At 33.6% G+C, this 16,236-nt stretch overlaps 2 protein-coding genes across 2 annotated transcripts in view; both read right to left on the reverse strand.

The window, feature by feature from the left end:
* Nucleotides 1–16,236, reverse strand: part of LOC134842828 (uncharacterized) — a 554,076-nt gene that overhangs the window by 354,935 nt on the left and 182,905 nt on the right. The window lies entirely within an intron of this gene.
* LOC134842830 (LRP2-binding protein-like) overlaps nucleotides 1–16,236 on the reverse strand; it is a 47,548-nt gene that overhangs the window by 10,171 nt on the left and 21,141 nt on the right. Inside the window, exons 5-6 of the mRNA XM_063859329.1 lie at nucleotides 5,175–5,346; nucleotides 4,576–4,741 (exon numbers count right to left, since the gene is read on the reverse strand). Of these exons, the coding sequence (XP_063715399.1) occupies nucleotides 4,576–4,741; nucleotides 5,175–5,346 (338 nt within the window). The remainder of the gene's footprint in view (nucleotides 1–4,575; nucleotides 4,742–5,174; nucleotides 5,347–16,236) is intronic.

A 16,236-nucleotide genomic window follows, 5' to 3' on the forward strand; every position in this document is an offset into this window, starting at 1 on the left:
ATACACATGTTTTATAGCATATCATTATGACATACATATTGACATGAAACTTGATTTTACTATAGGAAAGATTTTTCAAAAATTATAACTCTCAGAAGTCGACATACTACATCATCCCTGCAAATTAGAAAGAACGCAGAACCTACAATCTCTAGAACTCGCATTAATAAAAAGTTGGTATGCAGGACATTGCTTTTTGAGAATTTTTTCAAACTTCAACGCTTACGAAGGAAACGTGCTTTGGTCTTGAACTTGTACTAAAAAAGTCTCACCACTCTATTTCTTTACAAAAAAGCGCTGTTACAAAACGAATACCAGTTTTTTAACAATCAATTTCATTTTGTAGATACTTTCTCATTCAAACATAATTTTGGGATACCGCCGTCCAATGTGGGTCAAAATATAGTAATAACGTAGTACAACTCAATCCAGAGGAAGATAAGTTTTTTCTGTGCACAACATACCCAACATTAATGCCACGTATAAAGAAGTTTTCACTAGACAGCATATTCGCTATAGCTCGAACTCCAAAAACTGATCTGTTTTCTATGGAAATTTGTTCTAATTCTGTCGTACACATCAAAAACGAACGCAACAGTTTCAAAAAAATCTCACAAAAATGGTCACCATACAAAAACAATCAATTGATCAAAACCTCAGCATCAGGAAACTCGCTCAAATAGCTGATTTTCTCAGACATCTCTAATCAAGAGTGCAGTGGATGTTTTATAGATTTTAATATTTACAATTATCTCAACGGAGAAAAAATACGCCCGCAAGATTTTTACCGATCAAAATTTTTAGTTTTCTTGACATTAAAAATGAACTACCAGCCTTTTCAGTATGGTCCTATTATTCCTAAAATGACTGACTATCTTATATGAAATGCTTATTTTTTGAAAAGCACATACAAAACACACACAACTTAACAGAAGAGCCAGCGTAAGAAAAGTTTCATTGGCGAGGTTTTTTTGGAATTTTCTCTACTTCTTTAAGCAAAACATTACTGGACGCACAAATTCACGACTTCATCAAAATAATGAACAGCAGCGAAGATCCATCTCACATTATGCATATCAGCGACATTATAATGGTGATGAAACATATGAACAAATAACAGAACAACCTCACGCGGTTAGTTTTCGTTCTGAAAACAACAATTCTTTTAGCCCACAATGAGCAACCATCTTGGATCTCTCTATCAATCCCTCTCTTACCCTTCCAATCTTCTTAACGACAACACTCTGTCTTTTCCTTTTCAGATATCTTTGTTTCACTGAAGATACGGTCTTTGACACACTTTGTTCTCTTAAAATAACTCCTGGCGAAGTTCTTGACTCAGGAGCGAGTCCCACTACTAATTGTTCACAAGCACTTTTTACCCCAATATCTCCTTTAATCTCTATAGTAAACCTTTCAAATTACAGTTCATCTCACACAGACTCAACCCCAAACGTTTTCCCCTCTTTCTTGTACACTTCCTCATGTTCCAAGTCCTATGACCGAACGCCAACTAGAACAAGATATCGACGACTTCAAGCAACGCCAGCAACTGATTTATATTACAATTTATCAACTATTAGGCTCAGCCTCACCATCAGAAACATTAACACCATCTAATCCGTAATAGTCCCACCCGTGCACAGCGCATCTTTTTGAAACGCAAATATTCTGCTAATCCAACTCGATATCTCATAAGGCGACAATTAGCATCACAAATCCTCCGTAGTCCTCACCCTCGACGCACTAACACTTTCAAACTATTACTTAAAAACCTCCCATTTTTTATCAATATTCTTATAAAATACCGAACCCTTAAGCCAACAACACTCCTATGTAATTGAAATCTTCCTTCTCTCTAACTGCTCCTGTTGCTCATTTTATAACTTCACTAACCCATCAAAATTATTTATCCGCGAAGCCGAAGAAGATGAACTGAACACAGCCATTTTATATCTACTAACTAACGCACTACAATTTGAAGGCAATGTTTACTTCAAACTCTCGCAAACTGATACTAAACTGTTTTTTAGCTCAAAAATCTAAGCAATTTCCTAACACTCACTACGATCACACAGTCTACGCTAAATTGAAGAAAAACTTTACGACACAAATCCAGCATTTAACTCACAGCTAAAAGAAAATCATTCAGAAAAACAGATTGTATATTTGACCAATATAGCAAAACCAAAATGTTCGATCACGTAATTGATCACGCATTAGAAAATACTAAAGCATACAAATCGTATTTCAAAAATAGTAATCATTTTCAACTCACTACCGCTTTCTTCAAAAAGACTTTTTACAGAGCTCTCACTCACGGAATTTCAAATACCGCCATGCGTTTTTTGATTCAAAGTACACCTTAATACATTTTAACCCTACTTACTTAGTTATACTTACTGTATTGAAACAACTAACCTTCACGGCATTCTCCGTAACTAGACTGTCAAATGTATATATATTTTGCCCCCTCATCAACAATTTCCTCATTGATGATTCTCGCCCCATTATCAACCCGCATAAATATCCCGCACCCAATCTGAAGGGATACTCCTTTTGAAACGTATTCACAAAAGCAAATTTAACCACAAACTCTACAACCTCATCTAAAATACTCACCACGAAATCATTGTCACTTCTGAAGTAGTCAAAGTCCTCCGCGCACTCGAACTTCTTTGGTCTTTGGACATTCTTACCTACTAAAAACGTGATTAGCTTGCTTGCAAAGCTTCTTATGCAACCACCCACCATTGAAACTATCTTCCCCAATGGATTTTTCTCTACCCCAACCGCCTGTATCTAAATTTTTTCTAATTATTTTTTACATGTGTGTTTCACCGGTTTTCTTTGAATTTCATAAAAAAATTCTAAAGAAATCTATAAACAGTCAATTGAAAAACAAAATTTTTGTAAAACTTTGAAACAATTAATGCTAACTAATTCTAATAAATTTTCAAAAATAAGTAAAACTTTTACGTAGCAGTTAATCAGTACAATTATGCAGTAAACTTTGTGCACATTTTACTGAAATAAAAAGGAGTAGTGAAATAAGATACAAATAACGTTTTTCTTTGGGCTTTTTTGTAATCCCCCAATTTATAACTTCTTAACTTGTCCACATTTCACGCTTTCTTTTCCACAAGCACGCAAAACATTCTACTACAATATTTGTGAATAAAAAATTTTCTGGTTTGAAAAAAAAAATCATAACAAGTTAAACTTGCTTTCTACCGTTTCAAATTTTCCTTAACCGAGTTGGAAGGTCAAAACTAAGCCTAAATAACCAATGCAGCTTACTAACACCAAAGCACTAATAACATATACAGGGAAATCCTACGGTACCCGAACCAAATTAAAGCTGATTGAACTGGACAAAATGTTCTTTTGAAGCTTAAATCAAAGTTTCATTAAGAACACATGAAGCCGTTATAAACTCAAAAATAACACAAACCAAAAACAAATCGTTTTTAAGAAAAGAGCACATTCTAAAGAAAAAAAAAACGCCTGACCTAGAAGAAAGGAACCTTTCACAAAAACAAAGACTCTACTGAAAACTATACTCCACTGGCCGAACCCATCAGAAGTTGCTCGACGCACATGTGCTCACCATGTACTGAGAACTTCGACCCACAATTTTTCTTGAGAGTAGCTTTATGGTGAGCAACTCGTGAAAATATCAGAACTAACTAAAACGCTTTTACGAAAATAACTACCGAAGATCATAACTAAAACTGAAATTACTAAAAGATACATATGAATATAAAGTAAAAGATTTCACAGAGCAAAAGAAACGAGCAGCAAAAGAGAGATCAAATTCCGCATTAATCAGACGCTGGAACGACAAGTTTTTTGGCTTTGCTTGCCGCAGTCACAACACTGCAGGACACAAAGTATAGAGCCAACATCGCAGCAAAAGTATCGATTGAACAAGAACAATAGCCAACTAGATATCGAACTTAAAATACGGATTCTAGTAACTCGGCGCTTTATCAGAATAGTCAATCCCTATCTCGCTACTTGATCATTACAAACGAAAAGCCGAGAAGGCATGTACAATTGCTCTACTTTATGAATTCGACACATCCTTATCACGAATCTGCAACCTCGATACGATTTTTTGACTCTCTTCAACTCTATGCAATCTCTTTATCTCTCAACATTAAATGTCTCATCGACGCCAGCAACTGCTACTCTTCTCTAGGAATTTTCACAAAAATTTACATACCATCCATCACAAGAAATTTTTTTTTTTGAAACCTTCCCAAGCCCCGGATGGGAAGAATCAGTTTAATTGATACAAATGATAATTTGTGAAGCTGAAACTGGTTATAGTTTCAACCAGAGAAGAAATAATTCAACTCAGAAAGCAGTTGATCTTCCTCTTCTCTAACCTCGCTAGAATACCTGTATATACTAGATCTATAGAGACTAGGAATTAGGATATGTAGGATATGTATTAGACTAAGAAGTTGCACGATGGTCCCATACCCATTGTGAGTCACAACATAAGTCCCGCCGACCTCGACCCGGGAACAACTTTCATACTAGGTTGCCAGCTCATGAGTAACTGACCATTGAGTAATACTGTTTGGCAGTGTCAGTGTCCCTCTGTACCCCCACTCCCCTCTCAAGGCACCTGCCATAAATGAAGGAAGCCCTGCAGACTGCCTGCAGGATGAAGTGATGCAGACACCCGCTCTGCTCACTCAGTCCCTCAAGGTCATCCAAAACTGTCAGGCTGCAACATCACAGAAATAACAAGGGAAAAGAAAAAAAACTTGAAGGGAAAAGAAAAAAACAAAAAAGAGGGAAAGCAAGCAGGGTCGCTCAATTGGAAAATTAGCAATTTGATTAATGTTTTTTCCAATAACTAACAACTAAGTAAAACGTATATCGCATGCTTACTGACGCACATACACCTGTTGATCGAGACTTCCTCCATTCCTCCCTCCGCCCCCACCCCCTCTAGGCTATCCAGTCCTATCACGGTATAGGCTATCCTATCAATTCTTCCCATGCGTTTCTATAATTTGGCTGCATTTCCAAGGAAAACTTGGCAAAACAAGCTCTACAAGGTAGAAAGTGAGATCGAGGGAACAGCAAAAAAACACTGCGTCATCTTCACCATGCCGCCAGCAGTAAAACTTATCGCCCATTGATTAGTTAATTACCTGTGTGAGAGTTGTGCTGCTTTGTTGTAGAGTTTCCTGTTGTAGTAGAACATGACGAGACAGCCCATGGCGTGTACATTGCCCCTCTCGGCCGCCTCCTTCCAGCACTCGTATGCTGCGTCTACGTCCTTCTTCACCCCCTTGCCCAGGTAGTAAAACCAGCCTAGACAACCTATAGACAGGCACCAGTTTAATAAAACATACAACTCAAGTTCCAGCTCCGCAGTGATAGTACAAGGTTGCTTGCTGCTTTCAGCATTAAATGCAACATTTGCTTGTCCTGAAAAAACCAAACCAATTTAACGGTAGTTTCCAATTCAAGGTGCAACAGTGTACGAGTATTTTGCATTGCTAGTTTGAGAAGCTGGAAAAATCTTGAGAAATCAAAACGTGCTCATTTATTATAGGGAACCAGTTTAAAACTAGTATTCATAACCAATTATATTCTTGATGAAACTATCTCTATAAAATATTTCCTACTAACTAATCATGATACATAGCTAACACTGACAATTATTTGTAGTGCTGAAACTACTCGTAGCTTCAGCGCCAGGGCAATGTGATTATATCTTAGAATACAGTTGTTCTCTTTTGAAACAAGTTCCAGATAACTAACTCGCAAATACCAGTATACAATAGATCTATTGAGTCTAGGAAATACAAGAGCAAGATTAAGATCGGTGTTATACTAAGAAGCTGCAGGAGTCTATCCGGCCGAAAATTAGATAGTATGACAAACAGACGGTGTCCCTTATCTGAAATTACTCCATGAGTGAACCACCTCGGACTTGATTTCATCTGGTGCAACTTAAAGTCTCAAACAAGACCTATTAACTAACTTAGACATAGCAAAATAAAAACAGAAATAAGATAAAAGATAACATCGAAAAATTGCAAAATGTTACATAGCATAGACAATTTAATAAGTACGCCTCAAAACGTCTACTCAAAAATTTCAACCGATACGGCAAACACCTGGTCAAAACTGAACAGCAGACCAAGCTTCCACGACGCAAATTGCAACGATTATTTCTCTACAAAGTCTCAATGCAAGAGATTTTTTTTCTCTAATATGAAATGAAATTTACTTGAAACAATAAAGTTCATTTCCAAGCCATATACTTGTTGATGCTGTTTTATCATATTATAACCATAATAAAGACTGATAAAAAGATACACAAGTCGTTCTTTTCATCAAATCTGCAATAATTTTAAAACTTTTGTTAAAGTAAATTTTTTTGAATGAAAAACACAAAAATTAGTTAGTAGCAAAATTAAAGTTAGTTCTATTAAAATTATCAGAGTTCCTTGCTTCTCATGGGACCTAATTTTTTCACGTTTTCAATTTCTCCCTAATATTTCATTCTCGTTTCCTCATGAAAAACATGACCCTTTTTATTCGATAACTAATATCATTCACATTTTTAATATTTAAATCAGCTGTTTCTAATCTTTTAAATGTTTTTGTTTAACTTAAACCTTACACCTTAATACTATCAAGGCCTGTCCTTGCTTTGTAGTGATCTGAATTCCCTCAAAAACAGATCATAAAGGCTATCCTTAGATCTCCAGGTTTTAAAAACTAATTCAATTCATTAAAAAACTAATTGATTATAAAGGCTTCCCTTGGATCAATCAGAACAACCTTCTTCTCCCAACCCCCCAGGAAAAAATGTCTAACGACCTCAAACGTCGAACGTCGATTCAATCTCCAACATATATCAACGGCCCAGGACTAATGGAAATTTATTGAATAACTAACTATTTTAATTAAGATAAACAGTGAAGAACTTCGGTAACTCATCTATCGCTTGAGCCCCTCCTCTTAGCTGACCCAGGCTAAAGCACATCATAACTTAGTAAGACCTATAATAGTACCTAACGACCTACTTGTGTTCTAACTATTCCTGAGCCTTGTGGATTGATTCACTTTTCTCCAACCCTTGATCACAAAATCACAACCCTAAATAAATGAATTAAGTTTATCTTTAAGAAAAAACTCAGCCACTGAAAAAGTACAACATCATTCTAACGAATTGATATACTCTCTCTCTCTCTCTCTCTCTCTCTCTCTCTCTCTCACACACACACACACACACACACTCTCTCACTCTCTAACCCATCATCTTCGACAACATATGCCCCAAGTTAAGATAACCACACAAAAACCGTAAGAACTAACACTTGAAGAAATAAAAACTCTGCATCCATCGTCCGGAATCCTATGTCAAAAGATAATTTAGAAGTAACGAAACAATAAAACTACACAATTGTTGCATTAGAAACCAAAAATACGATCTTGTAATCACACCACATAAACAAAAAATAGGAAATACCAGATCGAAAAAACAAGCGCGAAAAAATGCAAATATAACAAAACAAAAACTAAATATTCAGCAAAAATTTTTCAAAATACGAAACGCAGTTTCAGAATAAGACTCGCCTACCAAAGCAGACCTCCAGGATCTATACTAGAATCAAATGACACATTTTACGTATCACCACCACAAGCAACTCGACCTGCAGAATATGGACAAGAAATAACTTTTTTCCGCAATTTTTAGACTCAACTCGTGTAATGTTCGCTGATAACAATATATCACATATAGTGAAGCTTGATCTACAACAAATCCTAGCAAGGTTCATAAAAGATTCATTTCAACACAATTTAGATTTAATATCACCAGCAAGACAAAAATTCCGACCACAAACTCCAAATGTGGAAACCGTATTAGCAGACAAAACAGATTATGTAAGGGATCCTGAATGTGCACAAAGATTACCTAAAAAAAACTCCACTCACCACTGATAAAACATCCTTGAAATAAAACACAATATTTGATGATAAGACAAGTAATAATAGTTTAAATTCAACATTTATAAATACACAGGAAACCCTTAAGGGTAATAGAAATATGGCACAAAAGGATGTTCAGACCTCAACAAATTTTGTAAACGAGGAAATAATAGAAACAAAACTTATAGCAAAACAACAAAGTATTTCCCAATTCACCCAACACTCACAACACCACATGAAAAATTACGCCTTCCCACAAACAACACTACAATCAACAGTCAAACCATTCGTTGTTTCATAAGACTCTCATATGGATTATCAAACAAGTAGACCAATTGGTAAAACAAGACAAAACAACAAACAAAATCAACCAAACAGGAATACTTTTGCAAACCAAAACTATGGTATTTTCGCGATTAATAATTTTAGCAAACAAAAAGCAAAAACCTCATTATAGAACACAAAACTAAACTTAAGAACACGACTACACCCAACAGATAGGAAAATCAGTATCTCAACCATTATCTTTTAGTGAAAAACGAAAAAACTCATCGGATCGTACTGAAAATCATCCACTTTTTCAACAGAATGAAAAAACAACAAACAGACAATTTACAAGAAGTCAACCACAGTTTTCTGAAGATTAAGATTTTTTTTACTAACACCAACAACACTACAATAATAACCAACGAAAAAATAATTGGTATAAATATGACCAACCAGATGATATTTATCGACCAGATATTTTTGAACGATACATTAATTCAGATCAAACACGACGACCACAACCGCTTTTTCCGCACCGCAAAACTTGGCACAACCAAGAAAAAATATTCGAAACAAAATCTTACGAATATTCTAGTTTGTCAACCTAACCCAATGCAAAATGAAATTGCGTTACCCTAAAACAACACGAAATTTAAAACTCAACTAACAAATTCTACACAAATAGCAAACACAGCAGAAACACTTCAAACGACGATGATACCATTCCTTATGGGTGGATCATCCATAACATCTAATAAACCACTTATGGTATCAACAGGAACAGATCCTGAATATTCAGAAGAAGACAACACGATATTAAAAAAAACTCAACTAACAAATTCAACAAAAATAGCAAACACAGCAGAATCACTTCAAACGACGATGAATTCGTTCCTTATGGGTGGATCATCCATAACATCTAATAAACCACTTATGCTCTTAACAGGAACATATCCTGAAAATTCAGAAGAAAACTACTTAAATTCAGCTGCTCGAAAGTGTTTTTTTAAACCATTTTAACCATAGAAATTAAATCTGACTGGAAAATATACACAAAACTTTTCAAAAATATTCGACTCTGAAAGAAACACCACATCAAAGAGTTTTATGCATTGAAAGTAGCAGACTCCCAATTGTTGAATTACTAAAAAAACTTGGAGTACAAAAAGAAACCTTTGTTCGAAAAGCATACTCTCTTAATAAACATGATTTTAAAAAAATGAACGAAAATTTAATTATGGCTCTTACACCTCAACAACGCAAAATTGCAATCAAAAAGAGAGCACCGCAATCATCATCAATTCGAGAACCCAATTTTGGCTTTTGAAAATTAGTAGAAAATATAGAACAAATTGAAGAGTCATATAGAGTCAAGTTGAAATTAGAAGAAGCAGAAAACCCCAATGTGAAAAAAAAGTTTCGATCAAAAACTTTACTTATCAATAAAAATCAAGACTCCGAAAAAAAATTAGCTGAATGAAAACACACAAATCTGAAAATTTCATGAAACGAATCAGATTCTCAGTGGCAAACCTTCATTTAAAAAATGGTGTAACTTTGCTGAATGCAGACAAAATAAGCAACACAATCTAAATAGACCATCAAACCAAAAAGAACCAAATAAATTTTCTTACCAATACATGAAAAAAAAATCAAAACATACCTGAAAAAATTCAAGATAATGATAGCTCGCGAAAAGCACTTCCAAACAGCTATAACGACAACAGATCACAATCTCCATTTTCAAATTATTCTCGCGGAAGATTATATGATCGACAAAAATCACAGAACTATTCACAAAATAGATAACTAGATCAAACAGTCAAAATAGCCAACAGAGGAATAATTGTTCCAAATCAAATTCTAACAGGAGTAATTACACAAAATACTACAGAAGTTGCTCATATCACCCATAAAGATTTATTTTTGAAAAGAATCCAAATTTCAGAGGCAAACCTTTATTTAAAAAAGGTGTAATTTTTGTCGCAGATATGGACATATTATTGCGCTGAATGCAGACCTAAGCAGCAATACAATCTAAAAAGACTACCAAAGCATAGAGAACAAAATAAATCTTTTTACTAATACATGAAAAAAACCAAAAACAATTATTCAAAGTAATAATAGCCAAAACCTCATTATAGAACAAAAAACTAAACTCAAGAACGTGATTTCACCCAGCAGATAAAAAAACTAGTATCTCAATCAGTATTTTTTAAGGAAAAACGAAAAAATTCACCGGACCGTACTGAAACTCATCCATTTAAAAAAAAAACTATAACAAACAGACAGTTTACAATATACAAGAATTCAACCACAGTATTCTGAAGATGAAGAATACTTTGACCAAAACCAACATCACAACAAAAATAACCAAGGAAAAAATAATCGGTACAAATATGACCAACCAGATGATATTTATCAACCAGATAGTTTTGAACCTTACATGAATTCAGAACAAACACGACAACCGCAACATTTTTTCGCAACGCAAAATTTGGCTTAACCAGGTAATAATATTCAAGCAGTACAAATTTAAACTCTAGTTCGAAAAATTTATTCTCTTAATGAACATGATTTTAAAAATACAAAATGACAGAAACTTTAATAATGACTTTTACACCTCAATAACGCTAAATTGCAATAAAAAGAGAGCATCGCAATCATCGTCAATTCGAGAACTCGTTATTGATTTTTGAGTACTAGTAAAAGAAAAGAAAACCGAAATTATAATAAAATTAGGAGAAACAGCAAATTAAAAAATCCAACATAAAAATAACTTTCAAACAGAAATTTTACTCCTTAATAATATTTAAGACTCCGATAAAGAGATAGCTGAACAAAATCACACAAATCTGAAACCTTTATGAAAAGAATCAAAATTGCAAAAAAAATCTAAGTAGACCATCAAAACATGGAGAACCAAACAAATCTTTTTACCAAAACATGAAAAAAAATCAAAACTTTCCAGAAAAAAACTCAAGGTAATAATAGCTCGGAAAAACCAGTTCCAAACAGCTACAACGAGAACAGATCACAATCTCCTTTTTCAAATTATTCTCGCGGAGCATCACCAGATCGACGAATATCACAAAATATTCTCAAAATAGATAACTAGATCAAACAGTCGAAATAGCCAATAGAGGAATTATTGTTCGACATCAAAACTCTAACAGAAGTAATGATTCAAACTACTACGCAAGTTGCTCAAATCACCCAAATCTTAAAGATTTATGAAAAAATCTAAATTTCACAGGTAAACCTTTATTTAAAAAGGTGTAATTTTTGTCGCAGATATGGACAGCATTGCGCTGAAGTAATTATAGATCTGGGAAACCACTTCCAAACAGCTATCACGACAACAAATCTCAACCTCCTTTTTCAACTAATTCTCGCGGAAGATCGCCAGATCGACGACATTCATAAAACTATTCATTATATAGATATACTAGATCAAACAGTCAAAACAGCCAAAAGAGAAAAAACTGTTCCAGATCAAACTCTAAAAGGAAATAATTATTCAAACTACAACAGAAATTGCTCATATTCAAATTCTCGGACTAGGCACTATTCTAATGATCGTTCACAAAACTCTTCAACCAACCAAAATCGAATTTATTCTTATAACCGACATAGAAGCCATTCAAATAAAAGCTCACGAAACTAATCTATTGATCGACCATATAAAAATTGTTATAATAATAGATCCCGAATAAATTTCACAAATATAAACAACAACTATCAAGAAAAATCAGGAAACTTCTCTCAAACACCACATCGAAATAAATTACAGTACCCAAACAAACTCAAAACTACTGAATTAGTACACCAAAAAAAATCAAAGGCAAGTTATAAAATACAATCTACTGATCTACCCGTTATTGATAACACGGAAACTTCAAAATTGCAATTAAACCACATACACTGTGAAAACACAGATGACAAAAGTGACACAAAAAAAACACTTTTAAATAACATGCTTCACATAAATCATGAAAATGAAACACCAATGAGATCGAATTATTATCAAAATGATATGAATAGTCCTAATCCTGAAGAACCAGATAACACACAAGATATTACAAAATGGACTCCACATATATTTGAAACTAATCCTAATATGAATCATATATATCAAAAAACAACAAATAAATTATCGCCACCAAAAAAAAAATTGGACAACCACTTCTTTTTAGAAAGTCCAAAAAACAAAAATCTTCAACCACCAGACCTACAAATAGACTTTTTGATTGATAATGACGCAGAATCAAAATTGTTACCACACCTACTTGGAATGAAATCTAACAGCTACATCCACATTTTTCATTTTCAAGTTTTTCCAGAAAACTTGCCACTGCACAAGGCAGAAGTTAAACAAAATATGGAAAAATACAAATTGTTTTATCCCAACTCGAACAATGGAACAAAAAAACTCATACAAAAACCGTTTAGACAAATGTTCCACATAATAGATATAAAACATAACATAGTCGGAATCCCATTTATCAGTAATACATCCCAAGTTTTTACATCCTATTAATAGCCAATTGCGAATCAAAGAGAAATATACAATACTTAATAATACATCTCTTGCAACATTTTTTCAAAAGTTATTCAAACAACCCCCATTTTTCTAATTTTTTTTACGTACTATGTAATCAACAACAAAAATATGTATTTCATAAATCATGTACAACAATATTAAACCAATCAAAACACACATTAACTTTATTCGTCTGATCTTGAATTCTAGCCATTTCATAAGTTATTAGAGAACCAGTTTCATCCATCGAAAGCGCTTAAGATACAAACACAGATATAATAGCGCTGCTTAATTATATTTACATAATAACTCACCATTTAAATTTACACTACCATGAGGACTCTTACGATATTGTGAAACAAATGCAACATTTCACCATACACAAGAAACAGCATTTAGAGTTAAAAAGTTTTTGAAATTTATGGACAATCAACAATAATTCTTAATAAAAAATTATTTATTAATAATATTACAGGTGATACAAAACGGAATACAGATCATTTCACAAAGATCCCCTATTTCAAATCAACATTTCAAATCTCAAAACATAACAATCAACAACAACAAGTTTTAACAGTGAAATTTTCAACACTCTCATATCAATCAACAAGAATTTGAGCAATTAGCAGAAATATTATTATAATACCCAATTGTTTATGCCACATCTTTTTTTTAAGTTGGAAAAATACATTCATCACTACGGTTTCTACTCAAATTTGACACAACTTTCAAGAAACAACGCGCAAATAAAGTACAAATTCACTTACAAGGAAAGTAAGCAGACAACTAGACATTCTTGAACAAAAGGAAATCATCTCCCCAGTAAACAAAGATAAACAACCCAAAAAAATAGTTCATCATCCCCGACATTATTCTCGCTAAAGGCGAATCACTAAAAACGTTCTAGATGCAAATATCTGTATTCCCTAATTGATGAAACAAAATGAAATTGGCCTACAAAACCAATACAAACAATTCTCACAAAAATAAATGGACACTCAAAACAGATTAATTGATTCTGCGTCATTAGTAATCAAAAAGTCTACCACTGCCGCTATAAATAGCGCCAAAAATCAAAAGTCATTAGACAAACAACCACGTCGAATAGTTCGATTTAATAATGGAAATCAACAATGCGAACTCAATAGACAGTTCTATGGTATATCCATAAAACCAGCAGCTTTTTTCAGCTTCTGTGAGAAGAACCTTTATACCACTAGTTCTCAGCAAAGTTTTTATTACGTATTTAGACGCTGTTTTAAAACAAGCACTAACAAAGCACGAAACAATTAAATTTTTAGATAAATATCACCAAACCTTGTAAAAAGAAAACAGGAAAACAGCCACAGATAAATCACATTTTTTCTTTCCTCGTGTAAATATCCTTGGACACATTATTGAAGGCACCAGAATCAATCCTTAAAATCGTGAATCGATGCAATCCTTGTACTTCAACCACCATCGAACATCATAGACAATAGAACAACAAAAATGCTTTGACGACATAAAAACCATCCTCACAGAACCGTCTCAAAGACAATTCCATATCCAGATGAACCATTCTACGCTATGTGCAATGCTTTCAACTTTGGAATTGGCGCAGCATTTTTGTAATCACATAAAAGTACAAACAAACTGAACCCAATATCTCCAAAGTTTAGAATTTTTACACAAGCAGAAGTCAGACTCTCTATTCTCTTTAGAGAATGTACAACCAAGATATAAACATTACAAGAATATGAATTTTTAATTCTTGGATCAAAAAATCCAGCAGTTTTATTCACCGATCTAAAACCTACACATAGTTGGGACAGCAAGCAAAAACCTTGCCTTACCAGATACTCTCAGTCGTAACACACTACCTGAACTAAGAACACAATAAATATCAGTTTACCACAGAATAAAAAACTCTTTCTCGCAAAAGACGCAACATCGCCACGATTATAATGTAATTATGCAGTAAGAACGGACTCTGACGCAAAACAAATAAACACCTTCGAACATTTTCTATTATATCTCCATTGTCAAAAAAAATCACTATGAAGTAGATTTAGTAGAAAAAATTACATTTAAGCCAATGCCATATTCATCATCGTTGAAAAATAGTAGACAACAAAAAACACATAAACAAAATCACAACGCGATAAATCATTGCCACTAATCGAAAAGCAAAATCTCAGAGAAACCATAACTTTGCCAGGCCCTCCCAATTTTACTCAAATCAAATGCGATCAATAGGAAAGTTAAATTACAACACACCTTAGCCAATATATCCCTTTCAAAAGAAGAATTAAAATTTTTTTCTTCCAAATACAGAAACAATGACACTTAGGATTTTAAAAAGTAATCAAAATTTTGACGCTGTCATCCGACAACCTAATCTTTGGCTCAAATAAAAAACAAAATATCACAAAACCCATATCACAAAAATCGAAAATAAAATCTTTTTCCGATATTTCTGTAAATTTAACATTACAAGAATAAAATAAAAAACTGACCTCCTAGAAAACCACTCACAAGACGCGAAGGTACCTTGTCTACCACTAAGCTTAATCCCTAATTGCATTTCACCTTTCACACTCATTGTATACAAAAGGACATGCATGTTCAGAAAAAAGCATGTTCAAATTACACTCAAAACTTTTAGTTTCCAAATGCACCAGTTTGGATAACACTTTTGCAATGATTCCACAATATGGCATTATAACAAACCTTTCCCGCACCAAAAGCAATTAGTGAAAAAACAAGACTTTAAACGACAAAGTAAGTAATTCAATCACAGAATTTTGACTAACACCAAAGGCCCTATAGCAAGCGCCTCCCAAGCAAATTTGTATTTAACGGTATTGTTGATGCATTTAAATATTATGTAGCACTCATTACTGTACCTCCTTGTAATACTTATTATGCTTACACAACGATTTACGAACACTGGATAGCATAGAAACCCTTGCTATAGACCATGGCACAGAAAAAATAAATAATCAAATCATTACATTATGTCCTTTTTATAATATTGAACATAAACATTGCATGCCCCATGGACAAATGGACTAGTTGAAAAGTTGAAACGCTCACTACAAGAAAACCTCAGATGTATAATAAATGGAGATGATGACCGAATGTTCAACAGGGGTAAAAAAATGTTCCCATAAACATATGACTCTCAAATCACAACAACATTTGGACTATCGCCGTATGAAATGATTTTTAATCAAAGAACAAGTGAACCAATAATTTTCACAGCAAACTCATCAAAAAACGCACAAGGTTACTGTCAAACTACTAAACATTCAGTTTGTCACAATTCACCATCAGATAAATCATTTTCACCATCCAAAAATTTTGAAACAAGACCCTGGTACACATACAGAATGGATTTTAAACAGAGACAAAAACCTAATGAAGTTCATCAAAAATTGCACAAAAATTATTGCAAAGACAAAATTTTCAAA

The sequence above is a fragment of the Symsagittifera roscoffensis genome, chromosome 3, assembly GCF_963678635.1.
Source record: "Symsagittifera roscoffensis chromosome 3, txSymRosc1.1, whole genome shotgun sequence".
Lineage (NCBI taxonomy): Eukaryota > Metazoa > Xenacoelomorpha > Acoela > Convolutidae > Symsagittifera > Symsagittifera roscoffensis.